The sequence below is a fragment of the Danio rerio genome, chromosome 21 (genome assembly GCF_052040795.2).
Source record: "Danio rerio strain M-AB ecotype USA chromosome 21, GRCz13ab, whole genome shotgun sequence".
Classification (NCBI taxonomy): domain Eukaryota; kingdom Metazoa; phylum Chordata; class Actinopteri; order Cypriniformes; family Danionidae; genus Danio; species Danio rerio.
In genome coordinates, this window is record NC_141041.1 from 34485640 (window position 1) to 34508151 (window position 22512).

At 36.1% G+C, this 22512-nt stretch overlaps 1 protein-coding gene across 1 annotated transcript in view; it reads left to right on the forward strand.

Moving 5' to 3' along the window:
* slc6a7 (solute carrier family 6 member 7) overlaps positions 1–18704 on the forward strand; it is a 31386-nt gene extending 12682 nt beyond the window's left edge. Inside the window, 10 exon segments of the mRNA NM_001080580.1 lie at positions 2993–3131; positions 5052–5186; positions 5268–5371; positions 7298–7422; positions 7579–7691; positions 10059–10196; positions 10350–10449; positions 12940–13058; positions 14669–14842; positions 16544–18704. Of these exon segments, the coding sequence (NP_001074049.1) occupies positions 2993–3131; positions 5052–5186; positions 5268–5371; positions 7298–7422; positions 7579–7691; positions 10059–10196; positions 10350–10449; positions 12940–13058; positions 14669–14842; positions 16544–16711 (1315 nt within the window). The 3' untranslated portion in view covers positions 16712–18704.
* The last annotated feature ends 3808 nt before the right edge of the window (positions 18705–22512 follow it).

The following is a 22512-nucleotide window of genomic DNA, read 5'->3' on the forward strand; positions in this document are numbered from 1 at the left end:
TATTGTTTTGCGCGCAGTGAGCAGCAAAATTAAATAGTGGCATAATGGCCTACCTAAATAATATTTGTACTTTCAAAATGCCAGAGGCAGTCACGCATGTATTATTTTTTTTTAAACCATGAGTAAATCTGATAATGAGCCTGATCTAGATGAAACTGCACCCCTGGGTCAGGATAGTGGGAGACAGAAGCAAAGCGATCTCAAGTCTGGTAGAAAACGTGACAGAAGAGGTAACTGTGGGCTCTTATTGAAGATTAGACAGGGTGAATCATTTTGGCTGGGCACATAATAGTTAAGTTAACTGAATGTCAGTGGTGTTAGTAAACTGAATAGTGATGTTTCACATGATTTATGTTTATAGCTACTCAGTTTATGTCATGTTCCAGGAAAACTGAAGTTGTGTGGTGGGCATCGGTCACAGTAACATTTATTTTCTGGTTTTGTTTCGGAAATTATTCATTTACAAATTAAGCACTGGTAATGAGTAGGGACAGACAGAATCTGCAGACTTTTTTGCTATATCTGCTGAAAAGTTTGTAAAAAAAATCTGTAGATAAATGCAAATGATTTTGGGAGTATCATAACTAAAAACTTAATATATGAAATAAAAATAATACCTTTTCACTTTTATTGAATGTTTACAATGCAAATCTAATTAGATTTACTACTATTTGGTAAACTAAGCAAGTCTCTCATATAATATATCTACTAAAAGAAATTACTTAGCAAACTTTATTGTAAATAAATCGAATGAAAATTTTAATATTATTAATAATAATAATAACTTTTATTTATAAGCGCCTTTCAAAGCAGTCAGGGACACCTTACAATATGTCACAGGCACATCATAAAATACAAGACAGAAGAATAATAAACATAATATTAAACCAGAAAATCATTCAAAGCAATCCTGAATAGAAACGTTTTTACCTGGAATTTAAAATTGGAAATAAAGTCCACCTGACAAATATCTAACGGCAGTGAATTCCATTACTGTGGTGCTGTGCAGCTAAAAGCCCTGCCACAAAATGACTTCATCTTAAAATTTGGAACTGATAACAGTTCAGCCAAAGAAAAACTCAGTGAGCGCAGAGGAGTGTGCAAGTGAAGAAGATCAGAGAGGTAATCGAGTGCCTGGTTGTGAAGAGCTTCAAAAGTTGATAGAAAAACTTTATAGATAAAGAACAGGAAGCCAATGCAAGTGAAAGAGAATTGGGGATATGTGTTCAGAAGCACGCAAGCGGGTGACTACCCTAGCTGCTGAGTTCTGGATTAACTGTAATCTGCGAAGTTGGAGCAGATAGGAAGGAATTGCAATAATCAATCCTTGATGTAACCAGAGTATGAACAAGCACTTCAGTGCTTTGTTGAGATTGTTGAGAAGTCTTGCAATGTTACTTAAGTGAAAAAAAGCAGATCGTGAAATATTACTAATATGTGAATTAAACAAAAGCTTAACATCTTGTATAACGCCAAGAATTTTAACATGAGTTGTAAAATTTACTGGAGAATTATTGATAGATAGAGTAAAAGATCTGAGCTTTGGAAAGAAGAGACTTAGAGCCAACCAGAAGGGCTTCAGTTTTACTGGCAAGTAACTTTAAAAAGTTACTTTAAAAAGTTTAACTTTAAAAAGGTGGTGAGATGGAGCATTCCATAAACTATAAACTTGCGGATCATTCGCATAAAAATGAAAATTTATGCCATAAGAACTAATTATATGACCTAAAGGGAATATAAGAGAATATTAATAAAGTCAATAATTAGTCAATAAATGTTAGTCAATAATATTAATGAATTAAACTTGAAATGTAAATTTACACACATTTACACAACTCTAGTGATGGTTTGTGAAAAACGCACTGTTGTTTATTTGTAATAAATGTTCATTTGTGATATTTATAGCTTTCAATCAAGTTTAATATGCATAACCTACTGTTTAAAGGGATACAACCAAAACAAAGAATCAATGATGGGCTAAAACCTGTGGAAATCTATTAACTTACTCTCCCTCCTGCTTATATTATTTCAGTGGAGTATTAAGAATTTTAGCTGAAACTTTGATCTTCGGTTATTCAAAAAGTGCAAGTCAATAGTTACTAGAATTGTAAGAGTCAAAAAGCAAATACCAACAAAACAAGTTTAACTATTGGTCTACACCAGACATGTCCATACTTGGTCCTGGAGGGCCATTGTCCTTCAAAGTTTAGTTCCAACCCCAATCAGACACACCTGGGCTAGCTAATCAAGCTCTTACCAGGCTTTTTAGAAACATCCTTGCGAATGTGTTGAGGCTAGTTGGAGCTAAAAGCTGCAGGACACCGCCCCTCCAGGACAGTTTTTGGACAACCGTGGTCTACACTGTAAAAAACGCTGGGTTCCACACAATTCCTTCATGTTGTCCTAACAAAAATCGATTAAGTTAACTCAATCGTTTTAACATAAAACAGTTAAGTTGCCCCTCCAAAAAAAGTTACGAATTTTGTTGTTTCGAGTTGTTTCAAGTTTGAACAAGCAGCGAAAGTTTAAGTGTATAATGATCTGTAATAATTGAGCATTATTTATAGTAACAATAGTTACATTATTGAGTTTTACTGGAAAGTTCACTTTTGACAAGCTCTTACAAACGTTCTGAAACAAACGTCAAAACAGCTTCACACCCATACATTTGACGTGAAGTACATCGTGGCCTTAAACGTTTTCATACTTTCATTGTTTCAACTCCATCATACACTGTAACCAAGTTTGTTATCGTAATTTGTTCTGCTTGTTTTTCTTGTTTGTTCACATCCACAATCTAAAAATACCACAGATAGAGGTGTGTTAATATACAACAAATATGTGCTGTGGTTATTGTGACATTAAACCTGTATCTGTTCTAGTGTTCATTTACGAGATTAATGCTATTGAACTATAAAACCACACTTGAAACAGTTCTGGTTTGTTAAGCTATGAATTGTACTGAGTGTTGTGTGTTTGTGTGTGTGTTTAGTGAGAAGGTTCTGGGTGTGGTACACAGCACAGGACTCAGTGATCCCGGGCCGGTGCGCTGGCCTCTCGCTCTCTGCTTGCTGGCTGCCTGGATCATCATATTCCTCTGCATGCTCAAAGGCATTCACAGCTCCGGCAAGGTTAGACCTTACACAGACACACCTTAAAGACTTAGATCAACAGCGCATCCAGCTGGCTTTATTCCCCATGGGAAAGTAGGTGTGGGATTGTTGTTATAGTAATGTTGAGGTACTGTAATTTGTGTAAATATTTTGGATTTTTGACTTTCAAAGAGTTTTAGGATTAAAAACAAAAAATCACATTCATCATACCACAGAAAATACATTAAATAATATTTCAGCAGTTTTTTTATGGAATTTCTAATGATTTTCTGCTTAATCACACTGAGATATTACATTTATAACACTGTGTGGAGATAGGGGAAAATTACAAATTAGGTAGTTGTATTAATATACATTTATTCAATAATTCATTCATTTTACTTATTGATCAGGAGTCACCACAGCAGAATGAGCCGTCATATATATATTCACACACACATATATATATTTAATCATGAATAATTGTTTGTATTTATTTTGTACAGTTGAAATCAGAATTATTAGCCCTCCTGTTTATTTTTTCCACAATTTCTGTTTAACGGAGAGAAGATTTCTTTAACACATTTCTAAACATAATAGTTTTAATAACTCATTTCTAATAACTGATTTATGTTATCTCTGCCATGAGGACAGTAAATAATATTTGACTTTAAATTTTTCAAGACACTTCTATACAGCTTAAAGTGACATTTAAAGGCTTAACTAGGTTAATTAGGTTAACTAGGCAGTTTAGGGTAATTAGGCTAGTTATTGTATAGGGAACTATCGAAAAATTTGCTTAAAGGGGCTAATAATTTTGTCCTTAAAATGTTTTTTAAAAAAATAAAAAACTGTGTGTGTATATATATATATATATATATATATATATATATATATATATATATATATATATATATATATATATATATATATATATATATATATATATATATATACCAAAACAACAGTGGTGAACAACAGGGGTCAGTTCTTTATACATGGATTACTCAGTCAGCTGGATTCGATTATTGATGATTTGACATGATTCGGGATAGTTTGTTCTTCAAAAGTATAAACCCATCTAGTAGCTGTTGTCATAGCAACAGGTCTGTAAGCTGAAACTTGCTTGGGAGCTGGCTTATTTTATATAAACAGGATTGTCAGTTTAAGTGAAGGTGACACTGAAAGTATGTACAGTACCAACTGCTGATGTTTTCTAAGAAGAGTACTGTATTAAATTGGGAAAGATAGCAATGTTGTTAAATTATAGTATACACTACATTATATATAAATATATAGTGTGTTTGCTGTTTTATTTGTTATTCGCATATTTTTAAGATACCTCATGTGGACGCCATACTCCATACACTACCTGACAAAAGTCTTGACGTCGATCCCAGTTGTAAGAGCAACAAATAATAACTTGCTTCTAGTTGATCATTTGGAAAAGTGGCAGAAGGTAGAATTTTTCGATGAATCATCTGTTGATCTGCATCCCAATCATCACAAACACTGCTGAAGACCTTTTGGAACCCGCATGTACCCATGATTCTCTGAAATCAGTCAAGTTTGATGAAGGAAAAATCATGGTTTGGGGTTACATTCAGTATGGGGGTATGCGATAGATCTGCAGAGTGGATGGCAACGTCAACAGCCATGAGGTATCAAGAAATTTGTGCTGCACATTACATCATAAACCACAGGAGAGAGCAAATTCTTCAGCAGGAGAGGGCTCCTTCTCATACTTCAGCCTCCACATCAATGTTCCTGAAAGCAAAGAAGGTCAAGGTGCCCCAGAATTGGCCAGCCCAGTCACCAGACATGAATAGTATTGAGCATTTTCATATAAGCCACTTCTGATACCAAATGATCAACTAGAAGTCAAGTTATTATTCGTTGTTCCCAAGGCTTGGATAGGCAACAGGGCCATTTCATCGATTCCCTTTCCTCTTCTGGTAGGTGGTGTATGTGACTGCCACTTTCCCATATTTTGTACTGTTGGTCCTCATCATCAGAGGAGCCACCCTTGAGGGCTCCTTAGATGGTGTCGCCTTCTACCTCACTCCTAAGTGGGACCAGCTGGCTGATGCACAGGTACACTAAACAACCTCATTTAAACAACTTTTCATTTCCTTCAGTTTTATATCCTACAATAAAGACCTCCTGTCACTGTAGGTGTGGAATGATGCTGCGTCGCAGATCTTCTATTCTTTGGGTATTGGAGTTGGAGGCCTCCTGTCCATGGCTTCTTACAATAAATTTGACAATAATGTCATCAGGTAAGGACTTTTAACACAGTTTTGCATTTTGTCTTGTAAAATCTAATGAAGGATCTGGGGATAATAGAAGCTGCATGTGTGCTTTAGATCAAGAAGGAAATGTGTATTTTATTTTCGCTATTCTTTATTTTTTAGTTATTTAAATTAATTATGTAAACATTTATAATTGTTTATATTTATTTAATATACAAATTGATGCTTTTTTGTAATTTTATCATTCATTAGATTTATTATTAGATATTTATTAGTAGTGATGGATGAAAATTAGACACTTAGGCAAGGATATGGTAATACAATATTACTCTAGTATAAGAATATATCATTTTTATTATTTATTTATAATTAATTTATAATTTGTCATTTTTTTAATATATATATATATTTATTTATTTATTTATGTTTTATATTAATTGAGTGCAAAGTACTTGTAAAAACTTTACTAAAGTAACATATTGATGAATGTTTATTTTTCATGACAACCAAATTACCAAAACTTGTCATGCTCTAATAACAATACTAATAGTTCATGATATAAGAGAAAAAAAAAAACGCATTCACAAGCTCAACCCCATTCAGATCAATTTGTAAAATCAGTACAACACTGAAGACTGGAGACACAGATCAAGTCATTTGAGTTTCCGAATCATTTACTAGATACTTACTTTGACTGGATCATTTGAGTCTGCAAATCATTTACTGCATACTAACTCTGAACGGATCTTTTGAATCAGTGAATCATTTACTGGAGACTCACTCTGAATGGATCATTTGAATCAGTGAATCATTTACTGCATACTCACTCTGAACAGATCATTTGAATCAGTGAATCATTTACTGGCGGCAAACTCTGAACAGATCATTTGAGTCTGCAAATCATTTATGGGTTACATAAGCTGCGTCCCAAATCGTATACTTACGCACTATTCTACGCCATTTTGTAGTATAAATAGTGTAAGTAGTGTGTTCACACTGAAAACTCTAAAAATAATAAGTGTACTTTGATTACCCGGATGATGCACTCATTCAGCCGCTAAAATTAAGTGTGTAATGATGGACACTTCACGCACTCAACGACCGCAAGTTTGCTTACGTAGCGGAAGGGGCGGAGCTATCGGACGCACATGTTGAATAACTTTATTTATTTTTGATGGTGAAAGCAAAATTCTCCTACGAGAGTGATTATAGCGCCTCCCGATGGTAAATGCGGCAATACTCACGGCAGGTATTATTTGATAAGTCGGTCGTTTATTTCACTGATTTGGCAACCTTCAAACGTCATCAGGGAAACGGTTTGAATTTCCGTTTAGTAAAAAAACATTAGTGTGCCATTTGGGACGCCACTACATACATATACTATCCTGTTGAGTGTGTAAGTGCATAAGTACATAGTGCATGAGTGCATAGTGTATAGTGTGCCATTTGGGACGCAGCTTCACTCTGAATTAATCATTTGAATCAGTGAATCATTTACTGGAGACTCACTCTGAACAGATCATTTGAGTCTGCGATTCATTTACTAGATACTCCCTCTGAATGGATCATTTGAATCAGAGAATCATTTACTGGATACTAACTCTGAATGAATCAATTAAATCAGTAAATCATTTACTGGAGACAGTGAATCAGTTAATTATTTACAGTAATATTGTCAATTTTGGTTGCCAGTAATTGTGTAAAATGTACAAGTGCACTGTAAATTAACAATTACAATTGTGATGTAATTTTACAGTAAAATTGTAATTGTTAATTTACAATATACTTGTAAAATATACAGAATTACTGGCAACCAAAATTGTCAATAATACAGTAAATTTTACAGCATCTTTTACAGTGTTTTAAATCTGATTGATCTGGCATGTAGACTTGTGATATAATAAAGCCATGACATACTGTATAACCTTGAAGCCTTTCTTTTTTTTGTTGCAGGGACACTATTATCATCACCATAGGGAACTGTAGCACCAGCTTTTTTGCAGGCTTTGCCATCTTCTCTATCCTCGGTCACATGGCATTTAAGAAGGGCGTTCCTGTGGACAAGGTGGCAGATTCAGGTACTTCCTTTTTAGTCTGTTACGTTACTTCTCTAATCCTGTCAAAGCTCTGCCCACAACATCCTCATGATTTACAGTCGCTTCAACCGCTTCCTTGTAGTTTTAAATCCAGTTCATGGTTTATTATTTTAAAGAGTGTTTGTGGTTGTCTTTTAGGTCCTGGTCTGGCATTTGTTGCCTACCCAGAAGCCCTGGCTCTTCTCCCTGGATCAGTGTTTTGGTCCATTCTGTTTTTCCTCATGCTCTTTATGCTGGGAGTGGACACCTTGGTAAGACAATCTAATCTAGTTCAGTCAGGTTTTTATATTAATCACTTTTTTTTGACAAGTATTTATGTGGCAAACACACTGCAGTCACGTTACACACATATAAATATGCTCATCAAAGGTGCATTCATTTGATCTGATATTCCTTCAAAAATTATGAAAGTTTGAATTCCTTGTTTTGCTCCAAAAATGAGGAAAATTATACACGGCACATTCAAATCTGCACATTTTGCTGCTTGTTCAAACAACTTATTTAAAATTAGTTGAGCCAACGCATTTCTTAAGGGTCAACACAGGGGCAAACAGATGTAAACAGGCAATCCTGAGTCATGGTCGATAAACAGGCAGATGGTCAGTACAGGCAGGCAGCAGGCAACATAAACTAACAAACAAAGCAAGGGTTAAACACAGCAAGACAAGGCAAAGGAAACATGCTGTAATGTTCACAGACAGTATAACATGACTTAGCAATGATGTGTATGTATGTGCTGTTTAAATGGTCCTGTTGTAATCAGTCCATGAGCAGCTTCAGCTGTGTGTCTTTGTGTAATCAATGGAATGAGGAACTGGTGCGTGTGAGAGGTGCATGACTGGAATATGTTGTCCCTATAATGCAGCCGCTCGATCACTGGTGATCATAACAGATTAAGTTTACTTAATCAATTTGTGTAGGGATGACATGAAGGAATTGTGTGGAACCCAGCATTTTTTTCGCAGTATGTGGGAAATTATTTATTTATATATAGATAACTATATCTATATTTATATATAGATGACCTACACATTTTCAAAAAAAATTTTTTTAATTTTTTTGCTTCTCTTGATTTTTTCCTCTTTTTTAAAATTTGTATTTAATATTTTTCCATAACATATAATAAATGTGGGTGTACTAGTTTCTGGACCGTTATCATAAGTTTTTTTGTTAGATACACTTCAGATTTGGCTTCAGTACTAACTAATCTAATGTATATGCACAAATAAAATATTGTATAGTTTCTTAATAAAAAAAAAGAATTTAAAAGAGAGATTTGTGAGGGGTGTACTTATATATGCTAATCACTGAAAAATAATATATTGTAAAATATATTATGTAAATATATAGTGTAGTATATACATATATATATATATATATATATATATATATATATATATATATATATATATATATATATATATATATATATCATAATTATATACAATTATTTTTATTATTATCTTTTTAAGAATATTTTTTTGTAGAATTTTTTTAAAGCCCACATTTATAATCAAAGCCCATGGGAAAGAAAGTGTGGGAATCCTGTGTAATATGAATCCAAGTTATCAGGTTTCAGTGTTTCCAGGTTAGAAGTGTGGCTGTATAAAAGCTGAGGAAGCAGGTTTTCACAAGAAATGTGTGAAATCGCTGTGCACATCCTGTCAGTTACTGCACTACTACTGTTTGTTACTGCACTACACTCATTTCAGTAAATGTGCCTGAACACACAGCAGGTTTCCTTCCCCTGTCTACACAAAATTACTTATTTTCAAATTAAAGTTTATATTTTGTTTTATATATATATATTTCAATGTGGTGATGTCATTGACCCATGAGTATTTCCTGCTTGTTATCAAACTATTTCATAACTGTAACAAGAGGCAATTCAATCCTAACTTAATGTTAAACCAGCTATCATAACATTATTTATCAATATTTGACTTTTTTTTTTGATTTTTGGAAGTTATAGACAAGAAAAATGTAAAATAGTAAATACGTTAGCCATTGTTATTGTTTACATCCCTCAAAAGGGTCTATATACTTTTTTTTTGGACTAAACCTGAACATTTCTTGTCAAATTTTATATAATGTGCATATATAGTGTATCTTTTTCAATTGTGAACTCAAAAGCTTTGTGACAGTGGGGTTAATATTTAATAAAAATAATTATTTCTCTATTTGTGTGCTGAACAAGATTTTCGAATTAAACTTTAGTGAATTTATTTTGTAAATCATTGTAAATCCTTAATCACTTTGAAAATATATATTTTAAGTCCAGGTTTATGACCAAAGCCTATGAGAAAGAAAGTGTTTTATGTGTGGACACTTATTTTCTTAATGCCTGAAAAAAATGTTCCCCTTTAACCCGCATGCAGTTGTTTGGCAATAAAGTGTTTGCCAAACCTCTAATGTAAACATGAAAGCAAACAGATAATTGCAGATGATGATGGCACACAGCAGTCTTCATATTGCCCTGACAGCAAACCAAACATCTGAATAATTCTGTTGATGCAAATGTCAGGCAAACCTAGGACATGTTTGTACACTCCTGACAGAAAATAAAGCCCATTGTTTAATTCTTTTATAATGTCAACTTGTGTCTCTCTGTCCTGTAGTTTGGTAACATGGAGGGCATCTGTACGGCAGTGCTGGACGAGTTTCCTCAGCTCAGGTCCAATCTGAAGCACAAGACGCTGTTCTTGGCAGTGCTCTGCTTCTCTTTCTATCTGATGGGCCTGTTGCTCATCACTGACGTAAGATTTTAGTCCTTTGTGTTTATAAATACACGTACACAGATGTCAAAATATATCAGCCATGTTTATTTAAATATTTAAATTCATCATTCCATCCATCTTCATTGTGATTTTCTTGTGATACTGGTTTTGTGCTGTGTTTGTCCATCACAGGGTGGGATATACTGGTTTACGCTCATAGACTCCTTCAGCACCAGCTTTGGTCTCATCATCATTACTCTCTTCATGTGCATTGGCATCTCGTTCTTCTATGGTACACGTTCTTTTGTTTCCTCATGAGTTTTGCAGTTTAAAGGGTTAGTTCACCCAAAAATGTTTATTCTGTTAATTACTTTTCCTGATGTCGTTCCTATTGGGTGAGACCTTTGTTCAACTTCAAGTTAAGATATTTTTGATAAATTCAGAGAGCTCCCTTATCCTCCATATACTGTACAGCAGTGGTCCCTAGACGTTTAAACCAAAAAACATTTTAGAAACATGCCATTATTTCACCATGACTTCAGTGGCACAACTTTATCATGCTTCAAGCTCCAAAGCTCCATGAACACTTTTGTGCACTAAACACATTGTAAATATGACTTTATTAGCCTTATTAGTATGACGTATTTTCATTTGAATCAACAGCGCAACATACAAGTGTCATATTGCCAGTAGTAAACAGCCACCCTGATCTGATGCAGAAGACAAACAGTCCTTTTGGCTATTTTGTCATTTTGACCTTTTTTTTTTTTTGGTGTTTTTGGAGCTTGAAGCCACATTGAATGTTTTGATAGTGTAGACTTGTGTTTGACTCATTATTTACAGTGTTTAGCATATACAAGTACACCCCTTTTAAATTAATATTTTTAATAGGAAGCTGTACAAAATTATATTTGTGCATATACATTAGATCCAAAAACTAGTACACCCAAATTTACATGTTATAGAAAAATATTAAATGCAAATTTAAAAAAAGAGGAAAAAATCAAGAGAAGCAAAAATATTTAACATTTTAATTGAATCTAAAATCTGAATCTGTTTTGTTTAAATGCACCAAAATACATTGTCTATATTTACTGAGAAATGGATGAAAATAATTATTTTCAACATGGAGTGTACTCAAATATGCTGAGCATTGTACATACTACATGTGTGAAGCTGTGGGCAGAGCTAAATAGGGCGCGATGCAGGTGTTGGTCTTCATTAGTTTATATGCAGTATTGCGTCACAACTTGTCATTTTGAAAGATTGGCTTCAATTTGTAGACTAAAAACATTTTAACTTCTAAAATTTACAGGATTTCTTTATTGTACAGTGACCTGTTACATGTCAAAAGATCAAGGGATTTTTTATTTCTCAGTTCATGACCACTTTTTAAACAAATTAAAGGGATAATTCACCCAAAAATGAAACTGTTTACTGTTTACTCACCCTCATGTTGTTTCAAACCTTTATGAGTTACTATATTCTGCTGAACACAAAAGAAGATATTTTGAAGAAAGCTGAAAACCTAGTAACCATTGAGACTTCCATATTAGGAAAAACAAATAAAATAGAAGTCAGTAGGTTTCCAGCTTTCATCAAAATATGTTTTTCGTGTGTGTTTAACTGAAGAAAGAAAGCCAAACAGGAGAACAAGTGAAAAGTGAGGAAATGATGACAGAATCTTTAGTTTTAGCTGAATTATTTCTTTTTATATTCATTCATTCATTTTCCTTCAGCTTAGTCCCTTTCTTTTCAGCTTAGTCCCATCCATACACATTTATTCACACACAAACACTACTGCCAATTTAGTTTATTTAATTCACCTATACCCACATGTCTTTGAACTGGAGCACCTGGAGAAAACCCACACCAACATGGGGAGAACATTCAAACTCCACACAGAAATGCCAACTGACACAGCCTGGACTCGAACCAGCGACCTTTATTCTGTGAGGTGACAGTGCTAACCACAGAGTCACCGTGTCGCCCTAGCTTAGCATTGTATTTATTCATTAAAGTTTAGTCTAAAGTACTTTTATTTATTTTAATAAATCAGACCTTTTTATTTTAGTTTTGCTCATTTTATCGCAACGTTTGCATTTTTATTAAATTTCTCAATTTTGTCCGTATTACCACATTTCCTTGTTGCCAGTTTATGATTATGGTACATTCTAGTTCATGTAAACCCACCACTAAATGGAACATAAAAAAATGTAAAAAAAAATAATTAATGGTTTTCATTTAATGACTGTCAAATTGTTTCTTCCTGTTTAAGTGAATAGCTGGTGCTCAGAATAAGCTGGAGAATGGACCACACTTGTCATAAGCTATATGCTTTTAAAGATATTGTCAGTTGTAATAGGCGGCACGGTTGTTAACGTTGCAAGAATGTTGCTGGTTGGAGTCACGTTGGCATCTCTGTGTGGAGTTTGAATGGTGCCCCAGCATTTGCGTGGGTTTCCTCCGGGTGCTCTGGTTTCCCCCACAGTCCAAAGACATGCGGTACAGGTGAATTGAATAAGCTAAATTGGCTGTAATGTGTGTGTGTGGATGAGAGTGTATGGATGTTTCCCTGTACTAGCTTGCAGCTGGTAGGGCATCTGCTGCGTAAAACATATGCTGGGTAAGTTGACGGTTCATTCCGCTGCGGTGACCCCTGATAAATAAGGGGAGGAAAATGAATGAATGAATGAATGTCAGCTGTAATTAAATTGTCCTATACACAATGATGTCCTCACTGAGATCTGCATTATTTTTACATATTCTGATGTAATTGCAGGGGTGAACCAGTTCTGTCAGGATATCGTGGACATGATCTGCCGATGTCCTCCCTGGTGCACTAAAATGCTGCTGTACTTCAAAGCCTGCTGGGTAGTTTTCACTCCATTCCTGCTAACGGTGGGTGTCGTGTTTTTGATTAAGATGCTATTTAGAATCAGTCTCGTGATAAAACATTCAAAGCTTGACATGTCTTGTCTGATAGTTTAAAATAAGTTTCAGTTTTGTTAAAGGTTAATGTTTCGATCCAACATGTTTAAGCATGCATGTTAGCTTCATTAAACTCACTGGCTCATGTTTTAGATTGTTAGGATTTTATAAGCAAAATTTAGCACGTCTTGCATGTTTTGTCACATTGACATTATGTTTTTAGCATGGTTTCAGTATGAAAACAATGCTAACTGTAAAGGTTGAACATGTTGCTAACATGTTTCTTGTAATATTTTGCACTATCAATGTTTTAGCGTGTTGCTACAACAATTTATTTTAAGCATTATTAGCCTACCACACTGAATTTTTAGAAACGTCCCTGCTGAAAAATCAAGCTTAAACCAGCATAGGCTGGTTGGCTGGTTTTAGCTGGTCGACCAGGCTGGTTTTAGATGGGTTTGGGCCATTTCCAGGCTGGTTTCCAGCCATTTCCAGCCTGGTCTTAGCTGGTCAGGCCGGTAAATGACCGGCTAAATCCAGCTAAAACCAGCTTGACCAGCCTGGTTTAAGCTGGACATAGCTGGTTTTGGCTGGGCTCCCAGCCTGGTCAAGCTGGTTTTAGCTGGTCATCTCCCAGCTTGACCAGCTAAGACAAGGCTGGAAATGGCTGGAAACCAGCCTGGAAATGGCCAAAACCCCTCTAAAACCAGACTGGTCGACCAGCTAAGACCAGCCAACCTGCCTAGGCTGGTTTAAGCTGTTTTTTTCAGCAGGGTTGCCAATGTTTCTAGCTAAATTTATTATACTGCTGGCATGTTTTTAGTTTGATTTAAAACACTGCTTGCTAGAAACGTTGATTGTTTTAGTTAGGTTCTAGCATGACGTAGCTCACTGTGTCTACACGTTTCTAATATGATAAAAAAACCACTGCTAGTTGTATTGTAACATGTTGCTAGCCATTTTCTGTCATGATTTAAAACACTTTTTGTAGCCTACAATTTAACTCACCTTAGCATATTTTAGCATGTTCCCAGCACAATTCTTAATACATTACCACATAAAGGATCAAATTTCTAGAAAAAGCTAGCCTATTTTTAGTTTGGTTTAGCACACTGCTAACATGTTTTAGATGTTTCATGCAGTTACAAGCACAATTTTCCACACTGCTGGTGTGTCCTGCAAACATTCCTTTCCAGATTTAGCAATTTTCATCATTTAAAACACTTCCAGCTAGCACAATGCAAACATGTCTCTAGTGGGATTCAGCACAGTCCGTGATAAAGTTTTAATTTGCAGATTTATAGCATGATTTAAATGTTAATAATGTAGCTCATGCTAGGGTCAGAGTAGCCTGAAGGTCTGTGAGATTTTCATGGTCAGGTCCAGAGTTGTTTTTATGATCAGAAGTGTGTCTCTGCTACCTGTTGAGTGGAATCAAACACTGTCAGTCCTGTGTCCAGTGTCATGAATAATTCAAATCTAATGGGACACTGGATCTCACTGACAGTGATGCTTCTATTCACTTAGCGCTCTCTCTCTCTTTTATTCACAATGTTACAGAGATTGTTTTCTGTGTACAGTTCATCCTGACCTATATCTTCATTGAGATGTACCGAACTTCTCTGCGCTATGGCTCATATGTGTATCCGATTTGGGGCAAAGCTCTGGGTGTTTGTATGGGCGCCTTATGCTGCCTGCAGATCCTCATCTGGGCGATCGTGGCCATCAGTAAAGAGTCTGGAACTCTTAAAGATGTAAGTCTAAACAAACATACAATCCAATACACTACACTATGAGATATTAAAACTATAATTACTATATTTTAAAATGATAAGTAATATATAATGTACATGTATAATGTGCTAAAAGAGTTTAAAGCGATAGTTCACCCAAAAATGAAAATTGTCATCAATTTAATCACCTCACTTGTTCCAAGCATTTATAAGTTTCTTTCTTCTGCTGAATATAAAAGAAGATATTTTGAAAAGTGCTGAAAACTGGTAACCATTGACTTCTATAGTATTTGTTTTTCTACTATGGAGGTCAGTAGCTGTGTCTCCTTTCAGAGGCTGCATCCTCTGACGGATGCAGACTTCAAAGGTAAGTCCTTCGAAGTCCACACAGACTGAACCGAGCGTTTTGAAATGAGACGATCTAGCCTACAGAGGACTGATCTCATCACCAGGCCACCATAACAGCTGCTGTTAGTGAGCTGTTTTAAAATTTGTAATTACTTTTTTTTTTCAAGGAAACATAGTTTAAGCGATCTGAAGACAAAGCAAGGTTTACAAAAGCTGGAAATATATTTGCTTTGATCAATACTGGTACACATAAACATGTAAACGGTCTATAAAATCCCTGTTTAGTAAGACATGTCATACTCTTCTTGATTTTCACCAAGATATTCAAGTAAAATAAACCTAATTCATACATTTAATCTGGAGTTTTCTTTTAAAAACGTCCTGCCGGTATCAGCGCGCAATGAATCTTGGGATGTTCGAGGCTGCGAAGGACCCACCGGTTGTGTCCTTTATTACCTGGGAAAGGAAGGACGCATTTTGAGGCTGCATGTGAAGGAGCCTTCTCATTCTTTTGAAATGAGACAGCCTTTTTTTACGCCCTGATGACGCAGCGCATTTTGAATGCATCCTCTGAAATGAGACCCAGCTAATGATTACAGGTTTTCAGCATTTTTCAAAATATCTTCTTTTGTGTTAAACAGAAGAAAGAAAATCTTAAGGGTTTGGAACCCATTGAGGGAGGGTACATTTTTATGTTTGGGTGAATTATCTCTGTATGAAGTATTATTGAATAATATACAAATTTACCATTTCAATCAATTATTTAAAATTTTTATTTATTTAATAACAATAGTTAATTTTTTTTAACTAGTTAATACAAATAAAAAAATTAATGGGGTGGCGCAGTGGGTAACGCTGTCACCTAACAACAAGAAGGTCACTGGTTCAAGCTTTGGCTGAGTCAGTTGGCACTTCTGTGTGGAGTTTGCATGTTCTCCCTGTGTTAGTGTGGGTTTCCTCCAGGTGCTCCAGTTTCCCCCACAGCACAAAGACATGCACTATAGGTGAAATGGGAAAGCTAAAGTGTCCGTAGTGTATGTGTGTGAATGAGAGTGTATGGCTGTTTCCCAGTGATGGGTTGCAGCTGGAAGGCATCCGCTGCAGAAAACATATGCTGGATAAGTTGGTGGTTCATTCTGCTGTGGTGACCTCTGAATAATAACTAAGCTGAAAAGAAAATAAATGAATGAATGGAGTAGAAAATGTTTTAAAATAAATTTTAACAAATTGTATATTAACACCAATTATATATAAAATGTCTAATAAGTGGTTAAATTCATGATAATTGTTTATTAATTTTTATTTGTACTTCAACTTGTACTTTATTTGTGCTTTGTACTTTAACAGTCATTCTAACATGTTTCTTACACTCAGCGCTTTAAGAAATCCATCCGTCCCCTGAACTCGTGGCGTGTGAACAACATAAACTCCAGCTCTCAGGAGCAGCACGTGGAGCCCCACACAATAGAGGGGCCTTTTACAGTTAACCTGACTGAAGCCGACTACACCGGCATGAACTGGGAGGGCATCAGCGAGGCGTAGCGCCGCCACTAATGTTGAGTACTGGAACAGCACTCTCTCAGAAGCACAAGTACTGGTGAGGAGGACTGCTGTACAGAGAACAGTGCACAGCTGGACTGAAACGGTGTTACTTTCTTTGCAGGACACCTAAAATCATAGCTTTTTTTTATATTTATGACAACACGGCCCATTTGACATTGGGACTAAAAGCCAAAGCAAGAAGCATAAAAGACGTTTGGATTATCTGGCTGAATCCTTGACACCCCGAGATTCCGTTTCATGAAAGAATGTACAAGACTGTTTTATAAGATAACAGACTGTGTAAGTTTATCTGTTTTACATTTACATTGAAATGTACAATCATATACAAGAGCAAGGCCAAATCAAATCAGGGCAACATCACAAAGTAGCAAAACTGAAGTCATTTTAGTAGTATGGGCTAGGATTGGGCAATTAATCGAAGGTGATTTTCATGCTCATTTTATTAGTAAAGCCGGTTCTAGTATGATCCAGCAGGTGCCTTCAGATGGAGCATCATTTACTACACAAAGCTGATACTCACAACGTATGCAAAATATTGTTTAGAATCCAAAACAATAGGGGCGGCACGGTGGCTCAGTGGGTAGCACTGTTGCCTCACAGCAAGAAAAAGGATGGTTTGAGTGGCCCGACTGGGCCAGGAGGCGTTTTAGTGCAGAGTTTGCATGTTCTCCCCGTGCTCTGTGTTTTCCCCACAGTCCTAAGACATGCACTGTAACTGAATTGGATAAACAAAATTGGCCTAAAGTTGGTATGAGTGTGTGTGATTGTATAGGTGTTTCCCAGTACTGGGTTGTGGCAGGAAGGGCATCCGCTGCATAAAACATATGCTGGAATAATTGGTGGTTCATTCTGCTGTGGCGACCTCTGAAATAGAGACTAAATCGAAGGAAAATGAATGAATGAACCTAAAACTATCCAAGATGATCAAGTTTGTGTCACTTTGTAGTGATTAACAGCTGTTTGCAGTAAATGCTGCACATGGAAAATACCACATTATGAACACGTGTACACTTGCAACTCCATTCAAGTGTTTTAAAGAGCAGTCTTGTGATTATTAGGCTATGTCCACACATACACGGGTATTTTTATAAATGGTATTTTTAAAAAAGGTTTCGTCCGCATGATAACACATTGTGAGGCAAGTAATGGGCACGCCAGACCAACAGGTGGCGATAGTGACACTTGTATACTGAGTTTACATCAAACTAAGTGTATTTTGCTAGTAAATTGCATTTAAGTCAATGCAAACGTGAGTACAGAGGCGGATTAACGTCCCATGATCGAACAATGCGGAATACGCGATTTCAAGTTGCCTTATTCACTACTTTCGTGTTTGGCTTGTAGCCCGCCGGGTTGGCCAACCAGAGAGGAGAAAACAGCATGCACGCTAACATCATGAGGCTAAAACTCTGGTGTTAGCGTCTATACGACCACACTGTACCTTGAAAATCTTCACCCTGGCCAGATTCTTCTAAACGTTGCGGTTACTGTGACCTAACACTGCAGTGTCACTGCATTTTTGTGTTGACAAACAGCCAAACCGCATAAAAAAATGTGTGGTTTTGAAAATACCCGTGTTCATGTGGACAGGGCCTTCGTCAAGCTGAATCAATGATATTGATCAATAATGCAACACTATGCGGATTTCCTAGGTGTCTTTATGTTTGGAGTTGCCACATGAGAGCGTCCTCTGTCCTTCGGTAGGAGATTTACTAGTAAACACACAACCGTGCTTTCCAAATGAGATGTGCATGATCAATCGCATTTACATTTAATTTCGATGAGTTGCCCAGTCCTAGAAAAGGCCCGACATGCCAAGGAACATGAAGATATAGAAATATCAATGTAAAACAATGTCACAGAAATCATTTTCATAAAACATTTTCCAGATAATAAACACTGAAAAATCTGTGCATTTGAAGTTACAGACTTCAAAACTGCAACATGCATATATTAAACAGTATGAAATCTTGTGTTGTGTCGGACGTCTTTTAGCCTTTAAGGACAATGACTGTCACTATAAAATAGTTCAAATCATCTGGAGGAGCTCAACCAATTGAGATCCACCAATTTACCAATATGCTCAAAACTATTTGCGAAGAGGTAGCTAACACATGTTACAATGAGCTATTAGATATAAAAATTCTGACAGCCAATCAGAATCAATCCTGCTTGAATGAGCTTAGGACAATAAAATTACATAAAAAATCCATTTATGCAGACAGTAATAAAGTTGTGCATATAATATTTTAAAAGGAAACTTGAAAATGTAAAGCAACAGATGATAAAGCTGACCCAGGCTCATTCTGAATATGTAACACTATATACATTACTGGAAAGCGCCAAATACGTCCCTGGAAATATATATATATATATTTTTTGTGTGTGTTTTTTTTTTGTTGCAGTTTTTGTTTTCGCAAATCCACCAGAGGCCGCTGTGTACACTTTTAGAGATCTCAAATTTCTTTTGCGAGTGCCATTCGCGCCAGCTGTTCTCGCCTAAATCCACCAGCGGCCGCTCTCGACTGACTGAATGATCGACTGACCAACTTTCCTCCTTCCTAAACCCAACCAATAGTGTTTTCAAAAACCCAACTGACAGTTTTCTAAAAACAAGAAAATCCAGAAAACTGAAAAAGATCTCACCTGATTTTTACCATGTTTCCAGATTTTACCACATTCTCACCCTGTTATTTACTTGTTTATTTAATTTTTTGGATTCTATTTTTTGTCTTACTTTTTGGAACCATTCTTTGCTGGACTTAAACCCTGTCATCACGGTCAACTCCTCGCTGCATCTCAAGCTGACGTTCGCAGTGAGCTACTGGACAAACTGGTAACTGTGGGAAAGCCATCAATACGGAGGTAAGCGGTCAGCTGGTGAGCACAAAAGGAGGAGCGTCATATCGCCGTAGTGTTTGTTCTAAAGATAAAAATGTAGCCATACATACTTCTGGCTAGATAATTCGCAATCTCCAGAAATGTATATAGGGCTAGGTTTTCAGAATGTCGACCATCACCCCAAAAAAAGAGGGGACGCAAAGTTTAGAAGACACAAAAGTAGAGAACGCAATGTATCGTATAAGAGAATTAACCTTTAGCCCACTCAAGGCAAACAAAACTGATGACAGGAACCACTGATTATTTTTATTTTTACAGAATCTACCTTGTTCTAACCATCACAAACATTTAAAGTGACAGACAATAAAACTACATTAAAAGTCCTTTGTGGCAGTCAGTAAAATAGTTATGCATATTCTTTCAAGAGGTGACGCAGTGGCGCAGTAGGTAGTGCTGTTGCCTCACAGCAAGAAGGTTGCTGGGTCGCTGCTCAGTTGGCATTTCTGTGTGGAGTTTGCATGTTCTCCCTGCGTTCGTGTGGGTTTCCTGCGGGTGCTCCGGTTTCCTCCACAGTCCAAAGACATGCAGTACAGGTGAATTGGGTAGGCTAAATTGTCCGTAGTGTATGAGTGTATTTGTGAATGTGTGTGTGTGGATGTTTCCCAGAGGTGGGTTGTGGCTGCGTAAAAACGTGCTGGATATGTTGGCGGTTCATTCCGCTGTGGCGACCACAGATTAATAAAGGGACTAAGCCGTTAAGAAAATGAATGAATGAATCCTTTAAAGAGCTTGAAAATGTAAAGCAACAAATGATAAAACTAATCCAGGCTCATTCTGAATATGTACCCTATATACATTTCTGGAAAGCGCTAAATATGTCCCAGGAGATGTTTTTTTTTCTGTTTTTTTTTTTTCATAAATCCACCAGAGGCCGCTGTGTATGCTTTTTAAGCAGCTGCTGTCACTGACTGATCAACTGACCAACTTTCCTCCTTCCTTAACTCGCCCACCTAACTCCCTAAACCCAACCAACAATTTTCTAATAAAAATCCAGAAAAAGAAAAGCCCTCGCCTGATTTTTACCATGTTTTTTTTTTTTAGATTTTACAACATTCTCACCCTATTTACTTGTTTATTTTTTGGATTCTGTTTTTGTCTCTCGCTTTTTTGGAACTATTCTTTGCTGGAATCAAACCCTGTCGTCACGGTCAACTCCTCTCTGCAACTGTGGGAAAGACAAAAGTAAACAGTCAGCTGGTTAGTGTGAAAGGAACGGCATCATACCACGAAATGCAGCCATACGTACTTCTAGCTACATAATTCGCGATTTCCAGAAATATATAAATAGGGCTACATTTTCATAATAAGCCTGTGTTGGATAAAACAGAAACATGCCTATAGAGACTGATTGATGCGTCATAATATCAAAACAAACTTTTTTTATTAACTACATTTTGAAGGCTGTCGACCATCACCCCCCCCAAAAAAGAGGGACGCAAAGTTTAATGGACACAATGCATGGTTCAGGATCGGTAAAGCTACACATCGATGAATTTGCTCTTCAGTGTTTGGACTCTCAGTAATGATTTTAAACCACTGAACTGAGCTAAACTAAACTAAACTTAAACACTAAAAACTGAACTACCCTGTTTCAGTTATTATGACCATTTATGTGAAGCTGCTTTGACACAATCTACATTGTAAAAGTGCTATACAAATAAAGCTGAATTGAATTGAATTGAACACAAAAGTAGAGAGCGCAATGTGTCATATTAGAGAATTAACTTTTAGCCCACTCGAGGCAAACAAATAAAACATTAATTAATTTAGTAACTATTTTCAAAAGGTTGTAAATGTATTAGAATAGCAGAGTATACTATAAAACTAACAATAATACAACAGAAACACAATATCGTCACCTTCAGATCTATTTTGTTTCAAGCTGATGAACAATAACAACACTGACTGCCAATCAGAATCTACCCTGTTCTAACCACCACAAACATGTTAAGTGACAGACGATAAAAAATAAATACAAATACAAAAATATTAACGTTTACACTGGTTCGGGTGCTAATATAGTTATTAATCTTGGTGTGAACGAGCCTTTTAAAAGCATAGTCCATCCAAATATGAAAATTCCCCCATTAATTCACCTTTCGCTTGTGCAAACCAATTTAAGTTTCTTTCTTCTGTTGAACAAAAAGGCAAACTATTTTGAAAAATGTCATTTTTTCTTACTACAGAAGTCGAATGGGCCCAAGGGCCAACATTCTTCAAAATATCTTCTTTTGTGTTCAATAGAAGAAACTTGTAATCGTTTAAAACCACACAAGGGAGAGAAAACAATGACCACTTTAATTTTTGGGTGGTGAACTAGCCCTTTAATCGTTAAATAAGCATTGTTAGACCTCTTTTTAATATATATCTATATATATATATATATATATATATATATATATATATATATATATATCTATATATATATATATATATATATATATAATCTTTTCAAAATGCCACACATCCAGCAAATAAAATGACAATGCTTTCATGATTGTTCTCAGCGAGGTCTGTTTACCCAGGGCCGATTCAGCATATTTGAGCGCTAAGCCAGATGTCCTCACGACAGAGCTGTGTTTATTCAGGGCACTATGGGAACGCTGGTAAACCAGGCCTCGCTGTAGACATAAGCTCTTCCTGCTATCTTGATTTAGACGCTTTCTTCATTTTATGCTCTGCTGTACAGCAAACAAACCTTCAGTGGATGTTAAATACTGTACGCCAGAGGAGTGTGTAGGTAAAAGAGCAACGATTCTAGTGATCAGTGTTTAGAATAACTGTTGTGGTCAGATGAACTGTTCAGTAGTGTTGTGTGTTTGATGGTGTATTTCTATTAGCAGTGATGGCAAATCTACTTCCTGTGATGGTTTCAAAAT